This window comes from Dermatophagoides pteronyssinus, unplaced genomic scaffold (assembly GCF_027571235.1).
Source record: "Dermatophagoides pteronyssinus isolate colony J.1.1.1.1 unplaced genomic scaffold, Derpt_VIB-CSIC_2022.12 sq0001, whole genome shotgun sequence".
NCBI classification, from domain to species: Eukaryota; Metazoa; Arthropoda; class Arachnida; order Sarcoptiformes; family Pyroglyphidae; genus Dermatophagoides; species Dermatophagoides pteronyssinus.
In genome coordinates, this window is record NW_027461525.1 from 213571 (window position 1) to 228873 (window position 15303).

Sequence of the window (15303 nt, forward strand, 5' to 3'; positions counted from 1 at the left end):
GGTCTTCATTCACGCGGGTACCTTCTATCTTGGATGATGGGATGTTTGTGAATAGTATGCGGTCCGAAACGATATATGGTGTGTTTTTTTTAAATGGAAAACGTGAGAAAATATATTTCTCCATTGAATATGTAAAAGAAATCCCCCACAACATCACTGCTCTATTCACCGTTTACATTGTTGTTGACCATCATCATCATCATCAATTTATATCCCAAAATGATGCATTGGATAACCTTGATGTTTTTTCTTTTTTTCGTTTTTGTTTTGTTTCGTTAAAAAATTGACGGCCACGGTCATCGGTAATGTATGGAAAAGCATTTTGTGTGTGTGTGTGACCCATAGTTGACCGGGCAAGGACATTTTCATTTGATTATTTAATATATACAATAGGATCCTATCGGTATCGAACAAACATTCAAAACAAAGGTCAATGGTTAATGTCAAGGCAAAAAAAAAAATTGTCCGATGCTAAATATGAATGCTGGACGCTGTATTTGAATGCTGGAAATTGAATGAAAAAAAAATCAAACAGGTCAAATTCGTTATTTTACAAGGGTCATTTTGATTATAAATCAAACAACAAAAATAACCAAAACACTTACAACAACAAAATATAAAGATGGTCAATTCAAAAATTTTTTTTAAAAAATGATGTTTAAAAATTCAAATTTTTCAAAATTCAAAAAAAATGCTTCCTGTAATCACCGTAGTAGTAGTATCAATAATGGTGGTGGTGGATAGTGTTGGATATTGATGATAATGATGAGGATCATAATTTTTTTTTTTTTGCTGCTAGTAGTAGTGGTCAAAAAGCAAATCATGAAGCTATGCATTTTAGCGAGGGAAAAAAATAAAACTCTTGGCTCTCCGTGTATAGCACACAGACAGATAAACAAAGAGACAGACAGACAGAATGAGATACAGTATGCTCTCTCCTCTCTCTCTCGGGTTTTATCATTGAAAGAATGAAAAAAAGAATGTGCGCCGCTCTCTCTCTTTCTCTCTATCCAAAACATGGACATGGTATCCATTCACGATCGATATGTATACATCGTCGACGACGCTACCGATGCCGTTGCCGCTTCGATTGATGCATGGATGGAGAGAACATTTTTTATTATTATTTTGTTTTCATTTCTTTGCGGTGGTTACTACAGTCGTCATTCGAATTATAATGCCGATCGATGTTTAACACTGTGTGATGATGATGATGCCCGTTTAATGTTTAGTGTGTATGGCAGGTTTCTGTTATTTTCAGTGTTGTTTTTTGTTATTTTTTTAGTTTGCTTTTGATGTTTCAACAGTCAAGACGTCTATCTCTGTATGTGTGTTTGTACACAGTGTTCTAGTGTATCGATTAACGGGCACAAATTTTTTAAATAATAATCGGTTATTAATAATCCCGGGATATATTCTTTGGGTTAACGAAAAAATTTTTCCGAAATTTGATTCTGGATCAATCTCTTTCTGTTTTCCCGGTTGTTTTCTTGTTAATTTTTGTTGAAAAATGAAAAAAAAAATGAAAATAGAAATTCCTGATTGCATCATCGCATTTCATAATCAATGTTGTTGATCCAGATATTTTTTTTTATTGATGGACTTTGATAATATCCGCATTCTGTGTTTGTGTGCTATTTGTGTTATTTGGTTTGGTGTGTAATCAAAAGATTACAACGACAGATTTTGGAAAACAAAAAAATGTCGAAATGTCCACAACAGCAAAATCCTCGTGATTGAATCATCACTATTATGAATCAAATTCGAGAATTTCGAACAAGATTTTTTTTGTTTGTAAAAAGTTAGCCCTCACACACCATACACAATCGCGCTTTCTATCACCATCATTATCATCGTTGAAAATCTTATCTAAATTCAATCAATCAATTTTTGTGTGGAAAACTTGATACGAAACAAAACAAAAAAAATGGATTTCCAAATTTATCGTCATTTTGAGCCTTGGTCGTCTTCGTTTTGATTTTTTGATTTTCTCTTTTTTTTGGCCGATGAAAACATTGTCATCCAGAAAATACAGAACTTTTTTTTCCAATTCAAGTGACCACCATTAGAAGAAAAAAATGTGAATGTTTTTGTTTTTTTTTCCAAAAATCATCTAAAAATGACCATTAATGGATGACCACCAAACGGTCAAATAATAATATCATCAGCAGCACATCACACCATGATCAACGATTTTTTTCCAAATTTATTTTCAGTGTTTCTTTCTTTCAGTTTCAGTAGTGGTCATTTGTGGTGGTTTTTCACAATGATTTCACAATGATGATCATCTTATAAAAGTTTTTTCTTTTTTTCGAAATTTTCAACAACATTTCTTTTGTTTTTATTTTTCGGAAAAAATAACCATCTTTTTCTATAACATCAAAAATGTCTCGCCGTAAACAAGAAAATCCTCAACCTAGAAAGCGTCTAGTCAATCGTAAGTTTGCAATAAAAAAATTCTCACACAGAATTTTACAATTTTCTTGATTTCCATTGAATGTTTCTTCCTTTTTCTCTTATATTCTGTGTTTGAATGTCTTTATTACTGTTGTTTAACGGAATTATTTGATTTATATGAATGTGTTGTGTTTTTTTCGTTGAATTTTCTGCAACAACATTTTTTCTTCATAACACCCCTATATTAGAAAAAATTTACCCGTTTTTCACAGTTTGAAAAATAAATGAAAATCCTTTTCATCCGATTGGTCCATTGTGTGTGTGACCAACTGTTGCGTTTCTACCAAAAATAAAATAATTTCTATATTTCCATTTTAACTAGTTTACTTTCGGGTTACAAACAGCAGTTAGATTCGGGTCGATTGTTGAAGGCCATATGCAACGAAAAAATGGCCTATGGTTACTTATGTGTGTATGTAACTGGTTAATGTCCAAAAAACATTATCGTTTGGTGTATATGAACCGCGCCCAAAACTTTACTTCACTTTTTCTCGGTATTTCTTTCAATTGGTCCGGGACTTGATTTTCATAGGATAGGATGTCTATAGAGGAAGAGTTGTTGCATTACATTGCCTGACCTAATCTTTTTCTATCGGGTTATGTAATAATAATATGGAACAATGGAACAATTCCAGTCCAGGTGGCTCTTCATTTGGTCCTTGCTCTCTCACTTTTGGTATCCAAATGAAACGAAAAAAAAATTTGATATCCTTTCCGGCCCGTTATATAATATTATTATTGTGTCCTACTTTAATGTCCTGTGTGACATTGTTGATCTAAGATCTATGAATTTGTTTGTCCTTTCAACATGATCTCCTTGACCTTATGACGGTCAAATTTTTTCGCTTTCTTTCTTTCTTTACGTTAAAGTTTTTTGCTAGTTTCAGTTGTTTTTCCATCAGATTTTGTTTTTTTTTCTTTACCAAAGATTATAATATCGATGCTGCGAAAAAAAGGGGGCCAAACTTCAAGGCCACTATCACTTTCTTTATGTAACCACCACCACCACCACCATGGTCGTCATCAATGATGACCATCATCATTGAATGAATGCACCTGATTGACCATTACACTACACTACACTAGACTGGACAGGCTGCAGACAGCAGCAGACCAATGTCGGTTGTGTGTGTTTTGGTTATCGAGGTCAGTCAGTGGACATGACCTTTGTCCTTTTTTTTGCTTCCATATGGCCATGACCATTGTGAATAATGATAATGGTGGTGGTGGCTTGAAAGCGAGAACGAATGGCTGACTGACCACTACACACATATGGCACTTGTTGCTAAACTAAGTTTCTCTATTTTATTTCGTGTTTTGTTTGACCAGATTCGTTTTTTATTTCCAGACATCTTACCAATGAAAAAAAAAGTTAGTGACCAGTGACGATCAAAAGTCATATGCTTTTGCTTATCATCATTTTTTTTCTCTCGTTAAAATGATGATGGTTATGAACTTTGATTGATTCTCACAATAGTGAATTGAAAGTGAATTTTGTTTTTCTGTGTGTGTGTGTATGGGGAGAAAAAATTCTTCATTTTTACGAATGAAATTGAAAGTAAACAGTGATGATAATCAGGTTAGGTTAGATAACATTAAGAAAAGAAGCAACAACAGCAACTAGGTTAACAAAGGTCCATCTTGTCTATGATATTAAAGATTATTACGGTTTTGGTTATATGGTCGTGATCTTTGGTCTTTTGATATGTGTGTGTGTTCTCATTTTCTAATTTCCGTAGAAAAAAATGAAGCCAAACCTTACCTTTCCAGAAAAAAACAAAATTTTTTCTGGTTTGACCTGATTCAAACCAAACAAAAAACAAAAAACAAAATATTCAGATGTTTAAAATCTAAAACGGATGTCAAAAACGATTCTCATTGAATTCAAATTGAATTTGTTTATTTATTTTATTATCATTATTGAATGAATGTGATATTCATCAATGGTGGTGGTGGATAAGATGGTACATTGAACACACACACACATAGAGACCACCACTAATGCAGCCCACTAACACGCAGAAAATATAATATCTAAAGACCGGGCACCCAAAAATGAAAAAATACTTATTAATGATGATTATAATCATTCAAAAGGAAAGACATCTTAGAAATTGTACGCATCTGTTCAATCTTTCTTTCTTTCTTTTTTTCAATGGAAGATTCGTCGGTACATTTTTTCAATTGGTTTGGTCGATCGGGTTGGTTAGTTTGGATTCACTCGTTTTTTCTGGTTGCTAGCTATAGCTACATCAATGCTCTTAAGTGCCGGCTATCCAAACTTTTTTTTTCTTTTATTTGGCTGACTGACTGATTGTCCTATACTTTGGACTTTGGATTTTTTCTTTTTCTGTTGTATTGGATTTGATTGTTTGCTTTTCTAAAACCGACAAAACCAAAAATTAATAATGAGGATTTCAAATCTTCAATTTTTGTTTCTTGTCCCTCTCTCTAATTCCAATATAATCGATGAATTTGGTTTTTTTCTTGATTTGATTTTCATGTTTGACATCAATGTGAGTCCAGTGTTATGGAAAAAATAATGACAATAGTCAGGGCATCATATTGCTCTATTCATCATCATCCTCATCATAACCACATTCTCAAAAGAAAATAACCAAAAAGCAAGCAAAGAAATCCAATGGAGAAAGTTTTTGATGATAATGATGATGGTTTCTTTTTTTTTTTTTTTTTTTGATTTTATCTCTTTTTCGATTCGAGGTTTTTTGTTTTGTTGGTCTTAAATCCTTCTTTATCATCACATTCAAATCATCATCATCATAAGGATCGTTGTTTGTTTGTTTGATTGGTTGGTTAGTTTATTTCCTTCAAACACACGCGCTTTTTTTTTGCCCATTTTTCCATTGATTTGATTTGTCTCATTGATCGATTGGATTGATCACGAGCTTACAAAAATCAATTGGAAAAATTGATTTTTTTTTGTTTCATGTTTAAACATTTTCTTTAACTTTTTTGGTTTTTTAAATACTTTATTATATGGATCCCCCTCAAAAATGATTGTCATAATAATAATAATAAAAATTGCACAAAATGGACTCTGGTTTTTGGTTTTTTGTGTGTGGATCCACTTAAGACAAATGAAAAAACTTTATTTTTTTTACCAAATTCATTTTAAATAGGCAAAATGTACTGGCATTATAGGCAAGATATATCTCAAAAAGTATAACCAGGCCAAATAACCAGTAAAAGGGCTATCATTTTCTCTCTCTCTTGTTCTCTATCTATATATATCGAAATGATTTGAGCATTTTCACTGTTGTTGTTGTTTTGGATCGATTGGACAGTTTATATATGACCGTTTGTTGTTGTTGTTGTTGTGCATGTTCCAAATGTATGTTACAGTTGTGTTCCAAATAAACACATACCATAGTATAGATATACGCACAGCAACCAACCAATCTCTTTTTTTTTGATCATTTTTGATGATGGACTCGAATTTTTTGTTTTCGGTGTTCAATACGTTTGTTTATTTCCCATTATATAGATCATGTATGTGTTCAATGTCTGTGAGCAAAAAAAAACAAACTCTTGCGCTGTATGAAAAGTACCAAAAAGGTATTATAAAAAAAACAGACATAAAATATTACATATGATGGTCATTTTTACAAGGCCAAATTTGAATTGTCCACTTCTTTTTTGCATAGTCCAATCCACCTGTGTGCCTCAATAACCTAAATAATCTAAATAATGACCAAACATAATATTATAATGTGCTGCAGCTTGGAAATTCATTATTATCTTGTCTTGATTTTTTATATACATTGCCCATAGGCTAACGTGCAGGAATTTATTTTTTTCACCATTTATCACAATTGGATTTTTGTAGCATCATTTTTTTAGCCAGAATTTCATAAAAACGATGAACCAGATGTTTTATTGTGAAATTTGAATTTTTTTTTGATGACCACATCATTGTGGATGATTGCTTTCATTTTTTTTTTTGACTTTGGACATTGAACTTTTTTTCATTTTTCGTTCTGGTTATCATCGTTATCATAGGCAAGGCAATGCAAATGCAAGCAATAAATAAATCTCACGACAAACCAAACCTCAAAGTCATGTTCTGTATTTCCTGTTTCAAGGTTTGATGTTTGATATTTCCATCCACATCATAAAACGTTATACGGCAAGACCTACAGACCTAGTAATCAATTTTCTAGGTTTTCTCTCTCTGGAGCAGATGTACCAAGAATGAAAAAAAATTGATGCAAGATTAGCATCCACGCCTTGTGATGATGATGATATACAAAACACCTTGTGTGTGTGTATGATACCTATCTATCTCCATGATAGTTTCGATCATTTTCTCATCAATAAATTGTGCCAGAAAAAAAAACAAAAAATTTCAGTGACCAATTGCAGATGCGCTTTACAAACATCCAATATCAGAACCAAAAAAAGAAAAAAAAATGGTCAAAAACAAAGGTCAAAGGTCTTCGTCATCTTCTTCTTCTTTGTATTCTAGGTTCCTTTTTTTTTCGTTAGAAAAAGAAAAATTTGCCCAAGCAACAGACCAGTGTTGAAGATGATGATGGCCAGAGATCAGATGGTCATCATCATCGTTTGATGTTGATCGTTGTTAGACAAGGTCCTTCATCCAAGGCAAAGTTCGTGTTTAGTTTACGTAATAACTTTTTGTTTTTGCCCATCATCAAGATGATGATGGTGGTCATGGTCAATAGCACGAATGGATCAAACCAAAAAGTTGAAGAAAAAAATATTCAAAGAACAAAAAAAATCACATCTAGCCTTCGCTGACCACCCAGCTGAAACCGACCGAAGAAACGAAAAAAGATGATGTTTTTTGTTTTGTTTTAATTTAATGTATATGCTTAGTGTGCGGATGTTCAAAATGACCGTTGTGTGTAGTCATCATCAAACGTTGGACCCTTGATGATGATATCTTACATCTTACATCATCACGTCTTTTCACTGTCAAAAAAAGAAATGGCCTCTTCACAAACCAGAAAAACCAAATGTCCATCTGCTTGATGTCCATCCAGCGATGGTATATTCTCACAAAATGTATGTTTACCATCATAGACCATATCAAGCAAAGAAACTATTTCTATTTTCATTTTCATCACATTTTTTTCGTTGTTGTTGTCGTAATTCAAATAATATTATACAAGGTCATCACATCATTTAATAAGACATTTACATTCATTCAAACAAACAAACAAACAAATTGATCTTTTTTCGTTTTCTTCTTGACGACATCGAAAAATCAAACATCAAAATGATGACGACAAATTAGGCAAACAAACAAAACAGAAAAACTTTTTTCGTTGTCGTTGTTTTGGTTGTTCTTCAAATATGATCGACCGTTTGAATTTTTTTTTCCATATTTTTATCCGTAAAATACCTTTATTTTTTCTTGGATACTTTTACTTTTCATCCATCATATATTGGCCACATAGACTTATATGTGATGTTTTCTATCTTGATATTAGCCTTTGGTCTTTGCTTGTATACATGACGATGGTGTTTGCCATTATCATTGATCATCAATGAATAACCTCGGTCTGTTGTTTGATAATTTAATCTCGTTTTTTTGCTGTTGCTGATAATGATTGCAGTGTTTTATGACAATTTCGGGTTTCCATAGAGAAATTTTAGTTGTTGAAGAGAATCCATTGGTGGCGAAATCACAAAAAAAAGAGATCAATCAAATCAATCAGAGAAACTTTTTTGTTTGGCCATGTTTGTTTCTTGTTTTGTTGTTGAATTTTTTTCATTTTATATTTCGGATGTTATTTACCAGACTTACCAGTTAGTCATATATAGACATCATCATCCATTATCAATGAGGATAAAGTCCTTAGAAAAAAATGACGGGAACAAAAAAACATTTTTTATCTTTTGAAGAAGAAGACCAATGTAAGTAAGTAAGTAAGTGAATGAAAGAAAAAAAAAAGAGGTCCCTGTTTATCCATCAATTGATTATGATGATGATGGTCATATTTTTAATTGATTTGATTCGATGTTTTGTGGGCGATTGGTGATGATAACCACCATGTCGTTTTTTTGCATCAAAAATTTTGTCGAAATTTTTTTTCTCTCCAAAAGATTAGATTAGGTTTTTTTTAATCACCAGTGAAGAGAAATCTTTTTTCTGTTTGTTTCTTGGCAAAAGCCTGAAATAATTTCACTTGTGTTGTTTATAGTAAAATGATACAAAGTTTTTTATGCTAAACAAATGATATACAGAATGATCTGAGCTGATTGGTCTTTTTCCCTTTTTTTAAGAAAAAAAAATCTCGATATGGTTTTTTTTTGCATAGCTTTATATCGAACATGAACCGAAACGGAAAATGAAAATATCATCATGATTAACACACAATGATCAATGTCATCGACAATCTAACAAACAAACACACTCAAACATTTTAGATAAATTCATTTTGTTTTAGTTAGCTAAAGTAGTAGTGATTAGATGCTTAAATATAAAATCTGGTAAATTCAAGTGAATTTTATCAGAGTTTATCAGCCAAATATTGATTATGGAGAACTATGGTGGTGGTGGTGGTTATCATTCTGAGGGGGGGGAAGAAAATATTGCTGCACTAAAAATGAAATACTTAACTGCTGAACACACAATTTGGTCATCGATTTGGTTTAGTTTTTCATTTTTCATTGGTTTTAATCTAGCAAAATGAAAATTTCCTTGTTTGTTTTCGAAAGGAAAAAACAAAACTACTTATGTGACCTAGGAATCTAATCTAATCTAATCCTTAGTTTTGTTTTGTTTTTTCAAATTTCTTGGTCAATTTTTTTTCATTGAAAATTTTTCCCGTTTTTTTCTGTTGTTTTTCGAAATGAAATATTTATTTATTTATCGACCAAAAATAATTGTGAAACAAACAATGAAAAAGAAATTTTTCTCTCAAGTTGATTTGATCACTGAAGGCTGTCTCACTCTTTTGGGTCTTCTTCATTGCTTTTTTTTCAATTTAAAATTTAACAATTTTTTTTGTTGTCAAACAACATGGCGACAAAACATCTATTTGATTTTTATTCATTCATTTAATTATCATTTGTCATACCAAAGGTCGATCAATGTGCTTACATCATTTGTTGGTTGAAATTTTTGTTGATTAGATTTTTTTTGTTTTGTTTGTTTTACATTGAAACAAAGTAAGGCGCAAACAAAAAATCTCACACAAATAGAAATGATGATGTGAATGATGACGGTTAATGGCCATTGATGGACAGTGTTGTTGTTGTTTGAAAACATCATTGGATATATGATGAGCGTGTGTGTGTGTGTAGATGATGTCCTAGTTACCTTGATTTAAATTCACTTTTGATGTTTTTTTTTCAGAAAAAAAAATTGATGCGGATATGATGATGATTTTAATCCAAATCTAGGCTAATAAAATTGCTGTTGATGTTTCTGTGGATGTTTACACGATGTTTTTTCCTCTAAAATAATCTTTTACAAATAGATTTTTCAGTTTGTTAAATTAATTGATTTGAATTTTTTTCTTTATGAAATGTAAAAGTGTCCATCTTCAATGTGATCTTCATTTTTCATTTCGTTCTTTTTTTTAAATATGACATTGAATATGCGAAGATGATGTTTTCGGAAATGGCTTCTTCTTCTTCTTCGTTTATTTGATTTTCTTTTCTGTTGCCATACATGTATATGTGTGTGTTTTGTTGTATATAAAGTGACTAAAGTTTTTTTTTGTTGTTGTTTAATTTAATAAATAAATAAATTAAATTGAATTGAATTGAATGTTTGCTCGTTTGCTTTGCTTGTTTGATATTCATTTAAGGAGATGATGTTCATTGTCATCTTCATCATCATATGATGATGACCATTTAAGATTTATTTAAAGATTCATTTTCATTTTGGACATTTGATCATTGGCTAGTGGCAATTAGCATCATTCATTTGCTCTATGGTGATGATGCTAAATAAATAAATAGCAGCAGCAACAGGGTATTTTTCTGTGTGTGTTTTAAAAATGTCCATCATCTGATGAATTCTCATCAAATATGATGTGTGTAGTATATGGTTTCTTTTCTCTCTTTTTTTTCGACATTTCAGTTTTTTTTTGTTTTGTTTTTTTTTGGCCGCATATTTATTCAACGTCCAGTTGTGTGTGTGTATGTATTTCATTTATTCATGATTCATTCAATTGCAATGACAAAACAGCAAAATAACAAAACAAAACGATAATGATGATGAGATGAAATGAATGTATAACAAACCGACCGGCCGAAGGACATTTTTTGATTTTGATGATGTTCATCATTATCAAACAACATTCTATACAAAATTTTTTTTTCATTTTTTTGTTCAGCTACATTTTCAGACTATGATGATGATGATGGTTGCTATACACAGATATTTTAGCCTTATTATGATGTTTTATATTAAACAGTATCATCTTGAATTTCGATGAAAAAATTTGTATCAATTTCTTCTTTTTTTTTGCTAACAAATGTGTGTGTTTAACAAATGGCTGATCAATTTATTCATTGACACGATACAATGATCAATGATGGTATCCGATTTTTTTCTCTTTCTTTAAATATAATTGGATATTGGATCTATTGGATTCCGTTATTGATCAATTGATGATTTAATTTTGTCAAAGTCCATTTCCATTTGCATTCATCATAACCAATTGGCCATGAACCTATTTGAATTATGATTTTATTATTAGGAATTTTGTTTCCAATTTTTGTCCACACACACACATACAGAAATATTAGAAACAATTTACATTTACATTTTCTGTATATGTTTGTTTGAAATAAATGAAAAAAATGTTCATGGTATGTCCATTTAACCAATGACAATGTTTAAACATTTTTACATTATATGGTTACATTGTCAGTTTTGTTTTGTTTTGTTTTGTTTTGTTCATTTGTTTGTATCATTTAATTTATCTAAATGAACATTAATTGAAAATTTTTTTTTGTTCATAGATTTTCCAATTAATTAACCGTCCGACGGCCATTTTATGTTTATGTTTTTATTATTAAATTAATGATCACACACAGAGAGAGATAAACATACCGCGCAAACCATAACAAAAAACATCATCATAATTTTGATGATGATGATCATCATAGCTTTTTACGTGATTTTTTGATTTTATTATAAATTTTGTGTGTGTGTGGACATTGAAAATGATGTTGTTGTTTTTGTTACCCAGCCATTTGGATGTATAGCAACAACAACAACAAAAGGATAATAAAATGTGAATCTCGGTGTTTCGCCATTGGATTTGACATTTTTTTTCATTGATTGCCATTCTGTCCATATAATTTTTATTTTATTAAATATCAAACACTCATATCAAACATTCAGACAATGTCATTCTTTTTGTTTTACTTGACTACCAAATAATAATGATAATAATGTCTATGTCATTGCAAAATGGCAATGGCTTTTTGATGATCATTGATGGTCGTTGTTATTGTTGTTATTAAACGATGATCATCCATAACTAAATTAACTAACCAAATCAAACCGACCGACCAAAAAAAAAAAAAAACATGGCATTCAACAATGACACTTGTTTTTTTTGTGGCTTGTTGGATTTACTTGTATGGATTCCAATGATGATCATCATCAGCAAAAAATTGATGAGCTGATTGTCAGGGTGGCCGATCACATTGTGACACTTGTTGTTGCGTTGTATACGACTTTTTTGGCCATCTCATTGTTTGGCCATGATCTGTAATGATAATTTGCAATCCACATTTTTTCATGATCTATGTGTGTGTATCCAATTTTGTTTGTTTGTTTGTTTGACATTCTGTCATGGATTCTTTCGATTTCGTTTTTTTTAATATATCCATCATGATGATGACGGTGATGTTAATGTCATTCATTTTCATTTTTTTGATTCTTTACTCTGTACTGGCCACTTGAAAAATAATGAAAATGAAAGTGTCAATATTGCAAACAACCAAACAGCCAAACAACAACAGCGAAAATTGAATGGCTAAAACACCTGTCTCTTTCGTACACATAGCCAGATAGAGAAACAAACAAACAAAAAAAGCCAATCGAAAAAGTTAAATAAATATAGAAACAACAAAAAATCTATTACATATCGGATACACACATTGGATAACCATAGGCGACTATCATCATCTGGATATCTGGACTATGGTTGGATTTTTTTTCTTCTCTTTTTACTTTCTAATCAAACATTATCATTGAGAATTGTGATCGATCGACATTTGGGTAAACAATTAATATCCGTTATCGTTATCATGTTTGTTTGTTGCTGGTTACTTTAATTCTATTTTAACCTGTCCGGTTGATGATGATGATGATGGCCAAATTTTGTTGATTGAGGCCTTTCTAAATATGTTTTTTTATTGTGCAGCCAAAAAAAAGAAAAAATTTATGGCTGCCACTGGTGAGATGTGTTTGAATTTATTTTATTATTTTTTCTGGTTTTTGGTTTTGTTGATCGCTTGCTTGGTTTGTTTGTTTGTTTGTTTGATTCATTTTGAATGAAAGAAACCATCAAAAACAAAATAAATAAATATGATTTAAGCTGCTGCTCATATGTCATTTTTATATCAAAAAAAAAAAAAAAAAAATCACCTTGACGACCATTTGATATATTTTTTCTCTACTTTATTCTTGTTTTATTTTGAGTTTTCGACGATTAGGCGTTTTGATGTTTGTCCATCATCATCATCATAGTCGACCATATCGACGGTTATCGTTTGTTAGCTTTTCTGCCTTGGTTGTATTAATTAATTATTGTTGTTGATAGTTGTTAGCTTTGCCACATTTTTCCAGTTCCGTAGTTCAGAATGGTATTTGAAAAAAAGTTTGATATTTTTTGGATGAGGATTTAGCCATCATCATCATTCATATTCCATTTTTTTATGATGGAAAGCCTCTTGACTTTTTTTTCGTTTCGTTTTGGTGTTTGTGTATGATTTTGTAAGGAAAAAAATTGATAAGCAAAAAAACACCATTACCAGAAACGACATAATTTTTTTTGCTTTTTGGGTTTTTCAAGATGTCATATACTTTGACTTTGTTTGTTTGTTTATTATCCAAAGCAGCAGCAGCAGCAGCAGCAGGCAATATTTAGCCAATATCAATTGATTTCCCCCCCAATTGATATATTTTGGCCTCTTGAATCGACGATGATGATGATTAGAGTCCATTGAAGTCAGTAGATGTAGTATGGTCCCTGTTTTAGCCAAAGAAAAAACAATTTTCAATTTAAAAAAAAAAATATATGGTGTGTGCAGCAGGTGCAATATCATTTTATTTGCATAATGATCCAAAAAAATGTGTGAGAAACTTTTCTGTTTCTAGGTGGACAATTGATTTTTTTTTTCGTTGCTTTGGTTTAAGATCCGATTATTGTTTGCTGCATCAGCAGCAATATTACAACTAATCGTTGTTTGTGTGTGTGTGATTCCCACCATCATCATGGTCAAAAATAAAACTGATCTTGGGAACCTTATCTTAAAAAAAACAACAAAAATTTCCATTCAAACTTATGTCAAGGTCTTGGCCATTTTCATTTCTTTTTCCTTCGCTTTTAGCTCTCTCTTCATGAAAATGACCTAGAACACGGTCAAAAAATGTACCGATGTCAATTTGAAGGTCGTCCTTTCATGTTTAACACGGGTATTCATTCATTCCCGGTAAGGTCGGGTCGTTTTGCTGTCCCAAGCATCTCTCTATTATTATTATTATTTCACGGTCAAGATTTACGGGATCTATGATGATGACTGATGATCAATCAAGTTTTCTCAAATTCAATTTTTGAATTGTAAAGTTTTTTAGGATGTTTGAATGGAAAATGAATGAATGACCCTGGGTACACATCAAGGTTAGAAAATTTTTCTCAAAGTTTTTTTCTCCCGTTTTCTTTTTCTTTCATTTTCCTTCAGCAATCTTTATCCCTTGATCATCATTCAGTCGAAAACCAAACAAGCAACAAAAAAAACGAAAAAACAACGGACATGAAATATTAGAACACAGCAGCAGCAGCAGAGAAATAGATTTCTCATCTTTTCTTTGCTTCTGGTATTACGTTTTTATTTTGGTATTTTAGCTTGTTTCACATCAAAATATACACACAAACTGATCTCTCTTGCCATAAATATTCCATGTGTGTATAGCATTTTCTTTCTTTACGATTTTACATCGTAATTTGATTTTACAGAAGTTTTTTTTTGTTCGGTTGAAAATGAAACTTGACCCAAAAATACATTTGATTTTCTTGAATATTTTTTTGTTTGCTCCTCACCAGTGTGTAAATTAATGACAGACCAAATATCTTTGAATCATCATTCGGTTTAGTCATTTTACTAAGAAGTTTAAGAACCGATGTTACTTTCTTCGGTGTACAACAAAGATAATGATGATGATGATAAATCCATGTCCGAAAATAGCTTCAACAAAAAAAAAAATGAAATTCTTTAATTTTCTCCTCTAAGAACAAACATTCTTTTCGCATATGCAAACATCCGTTATTCTTTTTTTTCTTCGCAATATGTTTGTTTGTAGCACACACACACACACACATGTCCATTGGCGTCATCCAATGGCGCCCAACATTTTTTTATGTTTGAACGAAAAAAAATTGGCCGGGTAACCATTCTAATTTGAAGGCTTGTCGTTTTTTCGTTTTTTTTTGGCGGCTGTATGATGTTTATTTCTTCTGTTGTTGTTGTTGTTTGGTTTTACTGCGTATATATTTTTCTTCTTTCAATGATAATGATGATGATCAATATTACATACCGAGAGAGAGAGAGAATATAAAATTGGTTAATGGTTGGCTCTCTCTTTATCCACTAATTTTAGCCTTTTAGTCT

At 31.3% G+C, this 15303-nt stretch overlaps 1 protein-coding gene across 2 annotated transcripts in view; it reads left to right on the plus strand.

The window, feature by feature from the left end:
• The first annotated feature begins 1125 nt into the window (after positions 1–1125).
• The window catches only part of Cph (BCL11 transcription factor chronophage), a 33640-nt gene continuing 19462 nt past the window's right edge, over positions 1126–15303 (plus strand). Inside the window, exon 1 of one of the 2 annotated variants that reach the window (XM_075824109.1) lies at positions 1126–2437. In XM_075824109.1, coding sequence (XP_075680224.1) covers positions 2386–2437 — 52 coding nt within the window. In that variant the 5' untranslated portion in view covers positions 1126–2385. The remainder of the gene's footprint in view (positions 2438–15303) is intronic. The other variant, XM_075824125.1, reaches the window with a different exon arrangement.